The 13,122-nt window shown below is 46.3% G+C and overlaps 1 protein-coding gene across 1 annotated transcript; it reads right to left on the bottom strand.

Moving 5' to 3' along the window:
* Nucleotides 1-1,890: 1,890 nt before the first annotated feature.
* Nucleotides 1,891-11,349, bottom strand: LOC119382925 (toll-like receptor 4). Its single transcript, XM_037650841.2, has 3 exons — nucleotides 11,168-11,349; nucleotides 6,239-6,381; nucleotides 1,891-4,590 (listed from the first exon to the last, which is right to left on the bottom strand). Exon 3 carries the CDS (start codon nucleotides 4,559-4,561, stop codon nucleotides 1,964-1,966), a length of 2,598 nt encoding a protein of 865 aa, XP_037506769.1. The 5' UTR covers nucleotides 4,562-4,590; nucleotides 6,239-6,381; nucleotides 11,168-11,349; the 3' UTR covers nucleotides 1,891-1,963.
* Between the last annotated feature and the right edge of the window lie 1,773 nt (nucleotides 11,350-13,122).

Genomic DNA, 13,122 nt, shown 5'->3' with positions numbered 1-13,122 from the left:
GGGCGAGATTAACTAAATAACGTTGACTAATTTCTATTGAGGACGGATTTTGTTTCAGGCCCCAAGGGGAAAAGAGAAAAAAGGACGCCGATGTTTTCGAATTTGCTCTATTTCTTTACGCCATGCAACGCGCTCACAACAACACAGGCAGATGTACACGTTCCGGCTATGCAACTTTCAGAATCAACAATCCCTCTCGTGTACCAAGCGTGCGCGAGATAGCTGCTCGGGTTCAATCCTTGTTCCGCGGAAAACCAACCGGATCTTCTGATGTACGGCTACAGTACCGACAAGGAGCCTTAGTACACAAACACGGAAGCACGCCATTTCCCCTCCATTGCATCAGTAAGGGACCAACAATGATGAATGAATTTCGCTCCACTTTTTTCTGGCTTTATGCGCTTTTACAAATGTAACGCACCTGAATTTATGCAACTGTGCTTAAGGTGTTATGAAATATCATGTCTTAAACGCAGCCACCACTTTGCTTCAATGGTGCCACCACCGTGTAACTATGGTGGTGGCTACATTTCTGTGTTCATTTTGGCTGGATGAGGATCGATTAAGCAAAACCACAAAGGTTGGTTCGTGTTCCACTCGACGCATCCGAATGAACTAATTAATTAATAATTAATTAATCATTAATTCTCCGAAGTGGCCATTGGCATTATAGTGCGAGTTTAGTGCGAGGTTTATAACCACATAAGCGCATTCATTCAGAAGCGCACGCACAGCTGTACAGCAATAAGAAAAGAAACATAAACACGGCTTGGATGTTTAGTACATTCGGCATAAGAAATCGCACGTTACATATATAAGCATTGTGTCGACCACGCGCAAAAAATTGCCGTAGAAATATATCTTTTTCTACGCAGGGAAGACGTGCGAAGCTCTTTCTTGACACTATGTAGTGAGTTCGAATGCGTTTGAAAGAAGCTTCGAATGATCACTTGGACATTCACGAAGCTCACTTGGACATTCAACAGAAAGATGGAGATAACCTCACAGGAGCGTTCCCTTCTCCAAAACAGGAATTTACGGTCAGTAAAATACAACTCACAAAAAATGCAAGTAGTATCACTTATTGCTAACGGAAACTCGTCATTAACAGTCAGATTAAGATAGCACCTGCTTCTATACTACGGACGATAGTAGCTGGTGTGGCGTATTAGACATGCACATTTCAATAAATATTTATGCACAGCCCTTCACGTCAAATCTAAGGTAGTGTGACTGGTTTCTCCTGCCGATTCCGCGGCACGTGTTGGCCACTGCTAAGCATTATAATAGGCTGACGGAATTCCCCTAACGAGTATTTTCACGTGGCAATTTTTTGCCAGCATTTCGCAACAGAAGGGGTTGCATGTAGTCCCTTTTCCGTTTGTATACTTGTTTTGTTTTGTTTTTTCCGAAACCACAGTGATGGTGACTTTGAAACAGAAACGTCAGTGTTTACGGATATTATCGTTGCCACTTTTTTGCTAAATGCACTATTTTCGCACAGTGCCGGAAAAACGCATACGTTGAACGAAAGTAATTGCGCCAAGATATCACGCCTACATAAAGCGCACCTTTGCCCTGTACCGCAAGGGCTGCTGCCTTGTCAACTTATTGGCTACAGATTTTGATGCATGGTGTAATTTGCTTAACATGATCACAGAGCTCCTACTCACAAGTGACCTGTTCGGAAGGCTGATTGGTGGAAATACTGTGCCAGAGTACTTGATGAAACTCTACATGATTGTATCTGATTTATTTGTGAGCAATTATTTGCGTCGCATGATCGCAGATAACGCGAAAACACTTCAAAAACAAGCACCAAGTTTTATTGGACGCGTAAGACGTGGAAACAAACACCAACAACACTGACTTCTTCGCTCGCACGACTGCGTGCAGCACACATGGCACATTTTCCAAGCACACAGCACTGAACACATGGTTTTGAGAAAATCGTGAGCCTGAACTAGACAAGGTTAGCTTTCCTCTTGACTTTCTTGAAGAACAATAATTTTGGGGCGGCAGCCGGCGCACTTTGTTCGCAAAGAGGTCGAGTTCTGTCGTCTGTTAGTGCCTTGTGGAGCTTGTTGAAGAACACCACTTCCTCCTTGGGCGACTGAGACCAGCTCAGGTGGATACGCGTCTTGAGGAGGTAGTTCAGCTTTGGCGACAGGAGCGTCTCGTCGAGGCGAGAGATCTTAAGCAGGATGAAGGCGTCGCGATTCTCTTCCAGAAGCGTGTACTGAGCAAGGTCTGTTTCAAATTTGCACCAGGGGCTCTGGAGGAAGCTGTTGGATAGCACCAGAATGATCTTTCGGCTTTGCTTGATGCTCTCTAGGATACATTCGCTGATGTTGCGTCCAGCGACGAAATCTCGGTCGTAGACGCATAACTTAAGATTTCCTATAGTACTGCACTCCAGCTGGGGCAGCAGCCTGCTGATGACCCACTGTGTGTCGCTATTGCTGTAGGAGACGAATGCGTCGTACAGGTACACTTTGCTGGCGGCAGAACGCGCCGTGGACTGCGACCGAAGCCAGCGGTCGAAGCGGCGCCTATAAATGTAGCCGGCTACGAGCAAGCTGATGATGACTAGAATAACAATGCCTACACACACGATACTGACGAGGAGCGTTGGCTTGCATGTTCGTTGCAGGAGAGAGTCGACTGTGAGGATGGCCTTGCCGTCCATCTCTAAAGGATCGCCGCACGTGTACAGCGTAGTGTACGGCAGGTAACGCACCGTGACGTTGGTGCCCCTCAACCATTCCAGGAAAGGCCGGATGCCACACGTGCACGAAAAAACGTTTTCAGAGAGGTCTAGGATGTGAAGACGGTCAAAGCTTCGCAAGGCGTCGCGATTAAAATACTGGAGTTTGTTGAGCGATAAATCTAAGCTCTTAAGCTTTGTTATGGATGACTTGTCTGGCTTCCAACTCTCTATGAAGTTTTGACGAAGGTTGAGATGCTCGAGGTTATGACTACTTTTAAAGAAATCATCGGGTAGCGCTGATATGGAGTTGTTAGACAAGTCCATATACTCTAAGCCTGCAAGATCTCCGAAGGATAATGACGTTGACAAGTCTGTTAGCTTTGTATCAGAAAGTATGAGAGTCTTTAGGGAACTAATACCTTGGAACGCCCTCATATTAACAGAGGAGCCGGGACGAAATATTGGATTTCGACTGAGATCAATATGCTTAAGCTTGATGAGGTGTTTAAATACTCCTTCGGGAAGTGAATCTATTGAACATTTCTTCAAGTCCAAGTTCTCTAAGCTTACCAGGCCCCAGAATGTATATTCTGTTAGAGAAGGCAAAGCTTTGTAACGCAAATAAAGCTCCCTAAGGTTAGACATTTTGCCGAATACGTAGTCAGGAACATCAAGTTGAATGAAACCGCGGTCATAGCCACTCAAGTCCAGCACCTTCAGTCTTGGCTCCAGGATTCCGGAGGGTATCCCCAGGAACTGATTCCTGACGAAACTTATTTCTTCAAGATTCGGAAGGTTGGCTACGGCCTTGGGTTTGAAGTCTCGTATCTTTCCAGACTCTAGCACTATGCACTTAACTCGCGGCATGAGGGGAAAGAAGTCTTTGGTCAACGTAGCGTCTGTAAGCCGAATAAAGATCACTATTTCCGCCGTTGTTCGAGACACTGCTTGCAAGATTGTGTACGTGGCAGTCTTTGAAACGGGCTGACTGACGTCAATTACTCGAAAAGTTTCTTGAGTGATGTTGGTGATGACGTCGATGATGTTGTCGAGAGGCATGTTCAAGTTGTCCCTGAAGTAAAAGCCCTCTAAATGCTTTAGTGGCTTTAGTGCGTGAGGGTGCATGAAGGTCAGCATGTCGCACAGGTTGATCTGGAGGTGCTTGAGCGATGAGTTCTCCATGGGAACGAGGTCGTACTCTTCGATGCGCCAGATTTGCGTACCGCCGAGGTTCAAGATCTCGAGACTGGGCAGCACGTGAGGACTGACAGCCGCGACGACTGTAGAAAACTCGTGCAGCCACGTTCGGAACAGTACCAAAACCTTGAGGCTGTCGAGGCCGACGAAAGCCTCGCCGGACAGAAACTTGATCGGATTGTCGGCAAGGCTGAGGAAAGTGACGTTGGAGAAGCCCACAAACGACCTCCGACGAATGTTGGTGATCTTGTTCTGTAAGATCTCCAGGCGGTGCACGTGGTGCACAGGACCGTAGCCTGCGAAGCTTCTTTCCGAGAGGTAACGCACTGACGTGAGGTACATCGCAATGCCGGATGCCGGTACGGCCCACGAGGACATGTCGACCGTGGGTACGTCGTAGCATTGGTGGCCGGTGATGACCAGGCCACCGTCGCTGGTGTGCTGGAGGCCGCAGTTGTTGCGAAACCAGGCAGCCAGCAATTTTCCCCTGCCGACGGTGAGGGCAACAGCGAACTGGGGTGAAATGTAGAGCGAGTCGAGGGTTCGCACCCTGCTGTGAGACGGCATCTCATCCCTCTTCCAGGCCCGAGAGCATGGTCCCCAGGCCAATAGCCAGAGCCAGAACCATGCCGGAACGAAAGGCGCCTCTCGCATGGCTCTAACGTGCCGAGCATTGACGCCGCCTGCGTGTGCGCAAAAGTGTGGTTAGCGTGCTTTAGATAATACATAAAAAACTTACAAACTTTTTTGTCTCTAACTGTCTTAAATTGACGTGTCATATGACGAAGTGCTTTCATCAGACTGAGGTGAGTACATTTTACTGAAGCTGTAGCTACCCCACTATATCACTTAACATGAGATTACGTAAGGCTACTGCGCATTACTGACCCGAATGGTAAAAATTAACGTATTGGAAGGGAAAGAAAGCTTAGTTTCTTACTTGCTTATTGTGTTGCCAACTAACGCTGCTTGTGTTCGCGCTTGTATGGCATTTTCAGTTTTCTGGACATGGAAAACTATTTGTGCCATCTTTCACACAAAAATACAAAAAAGACAGAAATAGCTGCTCTTGCTAATCGTTGATATTAGAACACTAAAAAAGTGACTGGCCTTATGCACGAAAAAAATGTGGTCATTCTCATAAGCATTTAGCCATAGTGTCCATAAAACATTCCTAACGTGTCTGTAAAATATTTCTGAAATAGATGAGTTAAATTTTTGTCGACGACCTGTTAAGCGTTTATCTAAAGTGAATGTCAGCAGATTTATACACTGCCAGTAAGACCAAAAAAAATATTCTATCCAGCCCTGATGAGAGACAGTTTGTATACATTAGAAAAAAAAAACATGGTTGATCCCTCTGTCATAGGAATCGGTATAACACGAAAGTGACACGTGTCTTCACGGACGTAGTTGAGCGCTTATTGTGGATTGTTTCGCCACAAGGGCGAAGGAATGAATGTTATAGCAAGAAATTGTAATGTCATGCGAAGAACGGCAAACAGCTCGAAACTTGCAATGCGCTGCTCAAGCAGAAAAGATGCACGGGAAGGACATACACAGGATGAGCGCGAACGAACAACTGTCACAGCTGGGCAGTTAAATCGCGTTGCTCAAACGCAAAGGAGGACGCATGAAACAAACGCACAAGTATGCACAGGATGAGCGTGAACTGTCACAGTTGTAACTTATTCGTGTGTGAGCAGCACACTCCTTTCGCAAAAGCGGCCGCTGCAGTGAGCGAAGGGACCTTCGTGCTCTCTGTAACTTCAACGCACACTGGCGGTGAGAGCACAAGACGTACAAACCACCGCCACCACGAGATAAGCGCGCGCGTACAAGTGAGCACGCCTAGTAGAGGCGCGCTCATCGCAACACATGGGGCAACGACCTTTCGCGCCATCTCGCTGGTGATAACGAAAACACGCTCCGATTTCTGCCACCGATCTCTGAGTACCGCCACCGGCAAATGGTGCATATAAATAGCTCGCAGTTAGTGTGGCGAAGAACGTGCCGTCTGTGGCCGAGTCGTTTCGCGAAGCGCGCAGCAGAGCGAGGAGTCGTAAGTTCGACTCCCGGTGCGGAACTTTTTCTTCTAGTTTTTTCTTTGCCATCTGTTAGTCTATATATTTTACAACGTCATATCCGTGACGGAAATACGTCAGTGGAGCCGTGGTGGACCCCCCGCATAAAACACTTTCGTGTTAAAACAAAAGTGTGTCTTTTAGCCGGCCGGCGCTTGCATAAAAAGTGTATTGATCTTATATACCGAATAAGTATATTTCTATGAGCTCTGTTTCCCTGTAATTCAGATGAAGTGCTACTACTTGCCTGTCGTGATGTTCAACCACGCTACAAGCTGCTTCACATTTCCACCGCGGCCGCTATCTCCTGCGGTTGACTCTGGTTGGCAGGTAGGTCGGATGAAAACAGCTTTTCACGCCCATCGTGTAGAGATCCTTTGGTACACTGCGCTGAAAGAGGCAAGAATGCACAATATTATGTCACAAACGTAATTGAGCTTGGTTTTGAATTAAGTAGGCGCTTTAAGACTACGCGAACGCCAAAACCTTCAAGGTAGCAGGACAGGTGAGGCTTCATAAACACGCTCCTACGAAGATAATGGATTGTTTCTATGCCATTCCTGTTGCACAAGGAAGATCCTGGATGTTGGGGTGCTTATGTTGCTTCCCAGAGGTAAACAACAGCGCGCGTCACTTTTGCATTGGCGACCTTTGTAGCAATCACGCCAGCGCAGCAAAAATTGAAGCTAAAGTGGCAGGGTGCAGAAACATTGTCGCCGCTAGGCTCAAGTTATTGTGAATCTCGCTTAGGCAATCTTCAGCACATTGGAGTTTTTGTTTTTTGGGGGGCTTCACATCTATAAAAGAGTGTTATCTCTTCAAGTGAACATGTACAAACCTTTCATGCACAGAGGACAACAACAACAACAACAACCTTTACATCAGTATTCATAGCAAGTACTTCAGGTAAAATGAACTATTGGAACGGAAACAACAGGTTTGTCATGGAAAGGTCATTAAGTTATCGTGTTAAGGTAGAAAAATAATTTTGATATCCACGCGTCTAACTCTGCAGCTTAGCGTGTCCCTTTGTACACCTTTATCGCTTGCTTTTGTCGAAAATAGAAATATATAACGCAGTGTGGGTTCAGATAAATAGAATTATCACATTTCGGGACAAATGCATGTTACTCGCGTTAGGAAGCACCGCACTATCAACTTTTCTCCGGAGCACAGAGTGACCTCCTTGTGCACTTAAGGTGAAATAAATTCACTTGCATCTGCTGACGCCAACCACGTGTAACAAGCTACTCCTGAAAACAGCATCTTCCGCCACGCAAATGCATCGACTTGGTGCGCAACGCCACGACTGTACCCTCACTTTGCGAAGTTAAAACGCGAATTGCGCAAACGAGGACCTAGCGGAAAAACAGCGTGAAGCGGTAGACAAGGCGGGGTCGATCGGTCAGGAGGTGAATCTAAGAGCGAAGCCGGTTGTTGCTCGTAAAAGCGATTGCCGATTGGCTCTCGTCATAGGTTTGGAAATCTAGGCGAACGTCGATTGTTATGACTGGCCAAGCGAGCAGCTGTCACTAGATATTTCTCACGCGTGAATAACTCCGCAAACTCAGCTGCTGACTTGCTGGCTGACGCCAACTATGGATTTCTTTATACTGCACGGTTTTAACCAGCCCCTGGCGAGGTGACGAGCTGTCGAGCGTGCGCACGTAACCTCTACTTCCACGAAATGGGCCGGCTCTCTCGATGTAAACGCAAACGCATGTAGGAGTCGTGCAAATAGAAAAAGGCAAGAAGGAAATACGAAGAAGAATAAATCAAGAAGAAAGAGAAACGATATGAGCGACTACAGCGTGAGCCCCCATCACCCGGGCACATCTCATATACCTCAAGGTCGTCCGCGGAATACGACAAGCGGCACAGAACGTGAAGCTCGGGAGCTTGACAATGCGCTCTTTCCTCGATTCCAAGCACCGTCTAATAGATGCCTTAGCCTAGCTTGTTTTGTGTTTTTTTGTTCTTTTTTTTTTTACTTTCTCGAAATTAAGGTGGTCGTTTGCCTCCGCCGGCAGCGCACGGGTGTTTCGTTGTTGTTTCTCTGGACGGAACGCAGTTGCTAGGTGGAATATTCCATTACACGCGGCCGTCCTAAGCCTGTCGATACTATAGTCGACGAGTCCATGAAAGGTCCTCACGTGTTGACCTCGCATGACAATGCATGGCGGCAATAAGTTAATTCCTATCGCTTCCGCCAAGGCGTGTTTCCGTTCCCCGTTATGACGCAATGACAAAGTTTGTATTCGTCATATCACCTCCAATGTTTTCTTCAAAAGTTGAAGATGCAAGAGAGAGAGGAGGAGGAGGAAGGAAATGCAGGAAGGTCAATCAGAGGAGCAGGGATAAACTTTACTGAATGTCCTGCACAGGGTTGGAGAGCCCGCCTAATTACTCCCACGTTGTAACCGGGAGGTCAAGCCTCGTGGCCCCATGATGGGCGTACTGGACAGCTAGGACTTGCGGCTTGTGGTCTTGCTACCTGATAATGCTTGAGGACCTGTCACGAGTAATGCCAGGGAAAGCGACCCACATTCCCTGAGCAAATGTTCTAGTGTACAATCATCTACCTTGCATGCTTTACATATAGTATTCATGCTTGAATATTATGCCACTCCTTGTATTGTAACAGCTGAGTAATGTGAACGTACTTGTAATTGTTTGTCACTGCTTGCGCCCTGTTAAGTTGGATGTGTGCAGGAGGAAATAGGCTCCTACTCGTGTAATGTTGTTTTGTCATTTCGTTTTTTGTCATGGGAGTGTCTCTAATGTATTCTCAAGTCCAGCAGAGTCGAGGTTACTCGCGGGTTCTGTTTGCTGTAACAGTACTGGCGTAGCTGGTAATAAATATTCAAAGTTGACTGAACAGCGCCAAAAGAGGCAAGGAAAAAGAAAAAAAAATATCTGTAGTTTCGAGTCAGCGCTCGTGTGTGTGCATTTTTTATCGGTCGTTGTTTCTATTAAAACTGCCCTGTCAAGTTTCACGTATAAACGCGGCTATGGCACACACCCAGCCGTCAACTGTACTACATATATGCTAAAATTTGCTATCGAACAACATCACTTTTCAACAGTCCATCTACTATTGCTGTGATGGCGGGCTGCTCTTACTTGCGCTAACACAATTGTGCGCCGTACAGTTCTATGCTATGTACTGTTACATTGATGTTAATCGGTTCAGTATACCGAGTGAAGTCACCTTGTATGCACTCTGTGAGAAACTTTTTTTCCAAGCCGTAGATTGTTCTGGCCCCTTGCACGAACTTTAGATATAAGTTTGCTCGGCCACATGGGGGCCTTTTTGAATACTTGATTTAAGCCCATGAAAAAATTGTGTTTATTCTCTCTCAGTATATATATAACACAAAAGCATGGTATCTTCGAACACCCCGAGCCAGTTCTGTATTTTATAGTGGCACACACGGCGTATTACGGTTTATTCTTATTGGCAGATTTCAAGTTAAAATGGAAATTCGCTGTTTACAAACCCTCCAGCGATAGTTAATCACGCTGTTCTTTCAATGTCCTAAGTACCATGGATACTTCTGTGTTGTATATGCTGAGAGAGAATAAAGACGTATTTGTCATGGGCTTAAATCTAAAGTTGGTGCAAGGGGCTAGAACAGTCTACGGCTTAAAAAAAAAAAAAGGTTTGTCGCAGAGTGCATACAAGGTGAGTTCACTCGGTATATAGTGAACCGATTAACATCAATGTAACAGTACATAGCATAGAACTGTACGGCGCACAATTGTGCTAGCGCAAGTAAGAGCAGCCCGCCATCACAGCAATGGTAGATGGACTGTTGAAAAGTGATGTCGTTCGATAGCAAATTTTAGCATATATGTAGTACAGTTGACGGCTGAGTGTGTACCATAGCCGCGTCTATTCGTGACACTTGACAGGGCAGTTTTAAGAGAAACAACGACCGATAAAACAATGCACACACACGAGGGCTGACCCGAAACTACAGATATTTTATTTTCTTTTTACTTGCCTGTTTTCGCGCTGTTCAGTCAACTTTGAATATTTATTGCCAGTTACGCCAAGTTTTTCTGCTACTGTAGTCATACGGGAGTGCGGGTACCCAAGCAACAACAGTCCCCTACACACACACACACACACACACACACACACACACACACACACACACACACACACACACACACACACACACACACACACACACACACACACACACACACACACACACACACACACACACACACACACACACACACACACACACACACACACACACACACACACGCACGCACGCACGCACGCACGCACGCACGCACGCACGCACGCACACACACACACACACACACACACACACACAAAATAATCTAGAAATACGCTAAGCTAACGTCAGGTGCCAAATATCGTAACGAGTGTTCACTTGAAGCATCTTGGTGCGCTAAGATTCTAAAACGTAGTTTAGCATCTGCCATTTCAGCGCCTTCAGAAGCCATTTTTAATGAATCTTTGTTTACAACTGTATTACGGGCCGTAAAATGTCTGCACATCAAAGTCTGTATGCTTTGCTTTGTTACATTGAACTGAAAGAGTGTATGAAAAATGTTTCGTACTTTATTTTATGCAGACTCGTAAATATAAAATTTCTCTCCGATTTCCCCAGGGAGGTATAAAAATTGCGGGCTATGACCTAAGGGAGCTTCCACAATGCAGCCTATTACCGGCTGCGAAATTTGTTTACGAAATATTTATAACCAGTGCTTGAATGGTAACAAAACTGTGTTTCTTAAAACATATGCTCGAGGAAGAATAAGGGTCTTAGTAATGAGAAGAAATGCACGCACACGCTTTATTTCGAGCAATGCTGTGCACATCACGTAAAGCGCGCCTAATCGATGTCCCTAAGTATGACCTTCAGGGCTCGAGGTACGCATGCGGGATGTTTTCTTAACACTTAATGAACCTCACTTCTGAGTCAAACCAAACTGGAGAACGGTAGCCAGTCTCGTCTTCGATATGTCGTTGAAGACGATCGCGATTTTTCTAAAGGCCGAATGGAAGCCATTAAATCCCGAGAGACAACGGAATCACCGTTTTTCAGCATATATGATGTCGCCGGTACTGTTCCGATTCGTTTTTGTTACTTAACGCTAACGACGTGGCTCGCGCCAAGTGAAGGCTACTCACGTTTCCAACGAGACGAAGCAGTTGAGGATCGATGCTGCAGCAACCGACTCCAACGTGCGAATAAGACACAGCCTCGGTATCCCGCCTTGCTCGGCCCGTGGAATCCGCTTTTTCTTTCTCTCGTTGTAGGCCCGACCACGTTCAAGGGCGTACTCCTCACTACACACGTCGCACGCTCGCATCGGGCAGCAGCAGCAGCAGCCTCGCCGGGACTCGTCGAAGGAAACCTGGCTGCCACTGCTCTTCGCAGTTTTTCTCCGAGCGCTTTTCGAGGCTATACGTCATCAGCTGCGTCCCGTCGACGTCACTGTCGTGGCGGGCCTTTACGCCTCGTCCGGTAATTACACGGCCGCTTCCGCGGCGCGTCCTTTGAGGCCGAAACGTCACACGTCGCTGAAGTTGGAAGGAGACGATGAGTTTTGCTGATAGCGCTAAGGTGACGCACCCATTCACCGGAGGACTACGGAACCATCCGTACGGGTACTTCTGACACGTGCCTGCTAGAAAGCCAAATGTCAATACAGGCGAAGGATGCATACTAAACGAGTAGTCCCACCGGAAAGGGTTTGTTGGATCAAAAGGCCGGTGTTTCGACTATCATCGTAGCTCTCCTGGCCAAGCGTTTAGCGCAATGAGGGATATGAAGCAATACCTAGCATTCGCCTAACCATTGGCAATGTGAATGAAAAATTATTTCCGAGTTTCGACGTTTTTATTGGTGATTATTAGTATGCATGAGCAGCTGTATCCATAGAGTTACGCCCAGATGCCCCCCCCCCCCCCGCCCCCTGACCTAAGGAGGGCACCAAGTCCACCCCGCAGCTTTATTCGGTCGGTCCTCTCCCGTCATTTTTTTTTTTAGAGTGTGGGTTATGGCCATGCAGGTTTTCGTCGACAATGGCGGTCGAGGACACCTGATGTCTTGTTCCAAGAACTGTTTACATCGCGTCTTTACCCCCCCGAAGACCGGCAACGAAAACTATCGTTCTTGCACCCATTGCGAAGCTTGCTTTATTTCATATATGCTCTACTGCCACTGTAATCCTAGGAGGCTGTGGTAAAACTTGACCCCCCCCCCTCCCCATTCGAGAACCCTGAGCACGCCTATGGCTGTAGGTATAGCTTAAAGTCGGCAGCTTTAATCGATGACGTGCTCTAGTAAGCATTGCAGATCTAGGCTGCTACTTGCAGGTTTACGCAGGGGTAAATATTGGCGAAATTTTAAAAAAATAATAAAAAAAAGATGGACTGGTACAACTGTTCTGACAACACTACGTGTAAATAAATCGTAAGAATTAGTTTATGAATTTGTAAACAAAATGGGGGTGAAAAGAAAAACATTTGGGAATCATTATTAGATGTTATATTCCTGTCTTAGCCACGTATCTGTTGGTAGAGACCGCGAGTTCCGTCGCAACCTTCAACACGCAGTTAGGGATGACCTACGCAAAAGAATGTTTTCTAAAGAAGCAATAATATTGTAAGCACTCCAAGCGTAGCAACCCGTGAAAAATTACGCGAATAATTTAGTGCGGTTATTTCTTGCTTCTCTAATGACACCTATCAGCGAGAAGCCTTATAAAAAGTGTTTTGAACCGATAGATTCGAGCTTTTTTCACATTGCAAGCTGTGCAGCTACTGTGCAGCTACTCTACTCCTGTTTACAGTTTACTTCGACACGTTGCGAAGATCTTTCTTGTTACAATACATTCTAATTAAAATAAGCTCTAATATGTTGTCCTTTCAGATGACGCACTGTGGCGGGGCCAGCTTCAGCACAGGGAAGCAATGTGGCCACAAATATAGGGAAAGCATGCAGCGCTCGTCGGCAGCGAACGAGGGTCGTTCAACGCCGCAGTGCAAGCAAGCACCCATTCAGGTGAGTTCTAGGACAATTTCTGGTGGCCGCTTCTTCGTAAATGGTTTCACGGAAACACGACAATGGCTTCACAGAC

Source organism: Rhipicephalus sanguineus, chromosome 2, assembly GCF_013339695.2.
Source record: "Rhipicephalus sanguineus isolate Rsan-2018 chromosome 2, BIME_Rsan_1.4, whole genome shotgun sequence".
NCBI lineage: Eukaryota > Metazoa > Arthropoda > Arachnida > Ixodida > Ixodidae > Rhipicephalus > Rhipicephalus sanguineus.
Note: the sequence above shows the minus strand (reverse complement) of the source record. Positions and strands in the feature narration are given on the sequence as shown.

Coding starts and splice junctions, on each gene's coding strand:
- LOC119382925 (XM_037650841.2), bottom strand. CDS start 4,561: ATGCGAGAGGCGCCTTTCGTTCCGGCATGGTTCTGGCTCTGGCTATTG.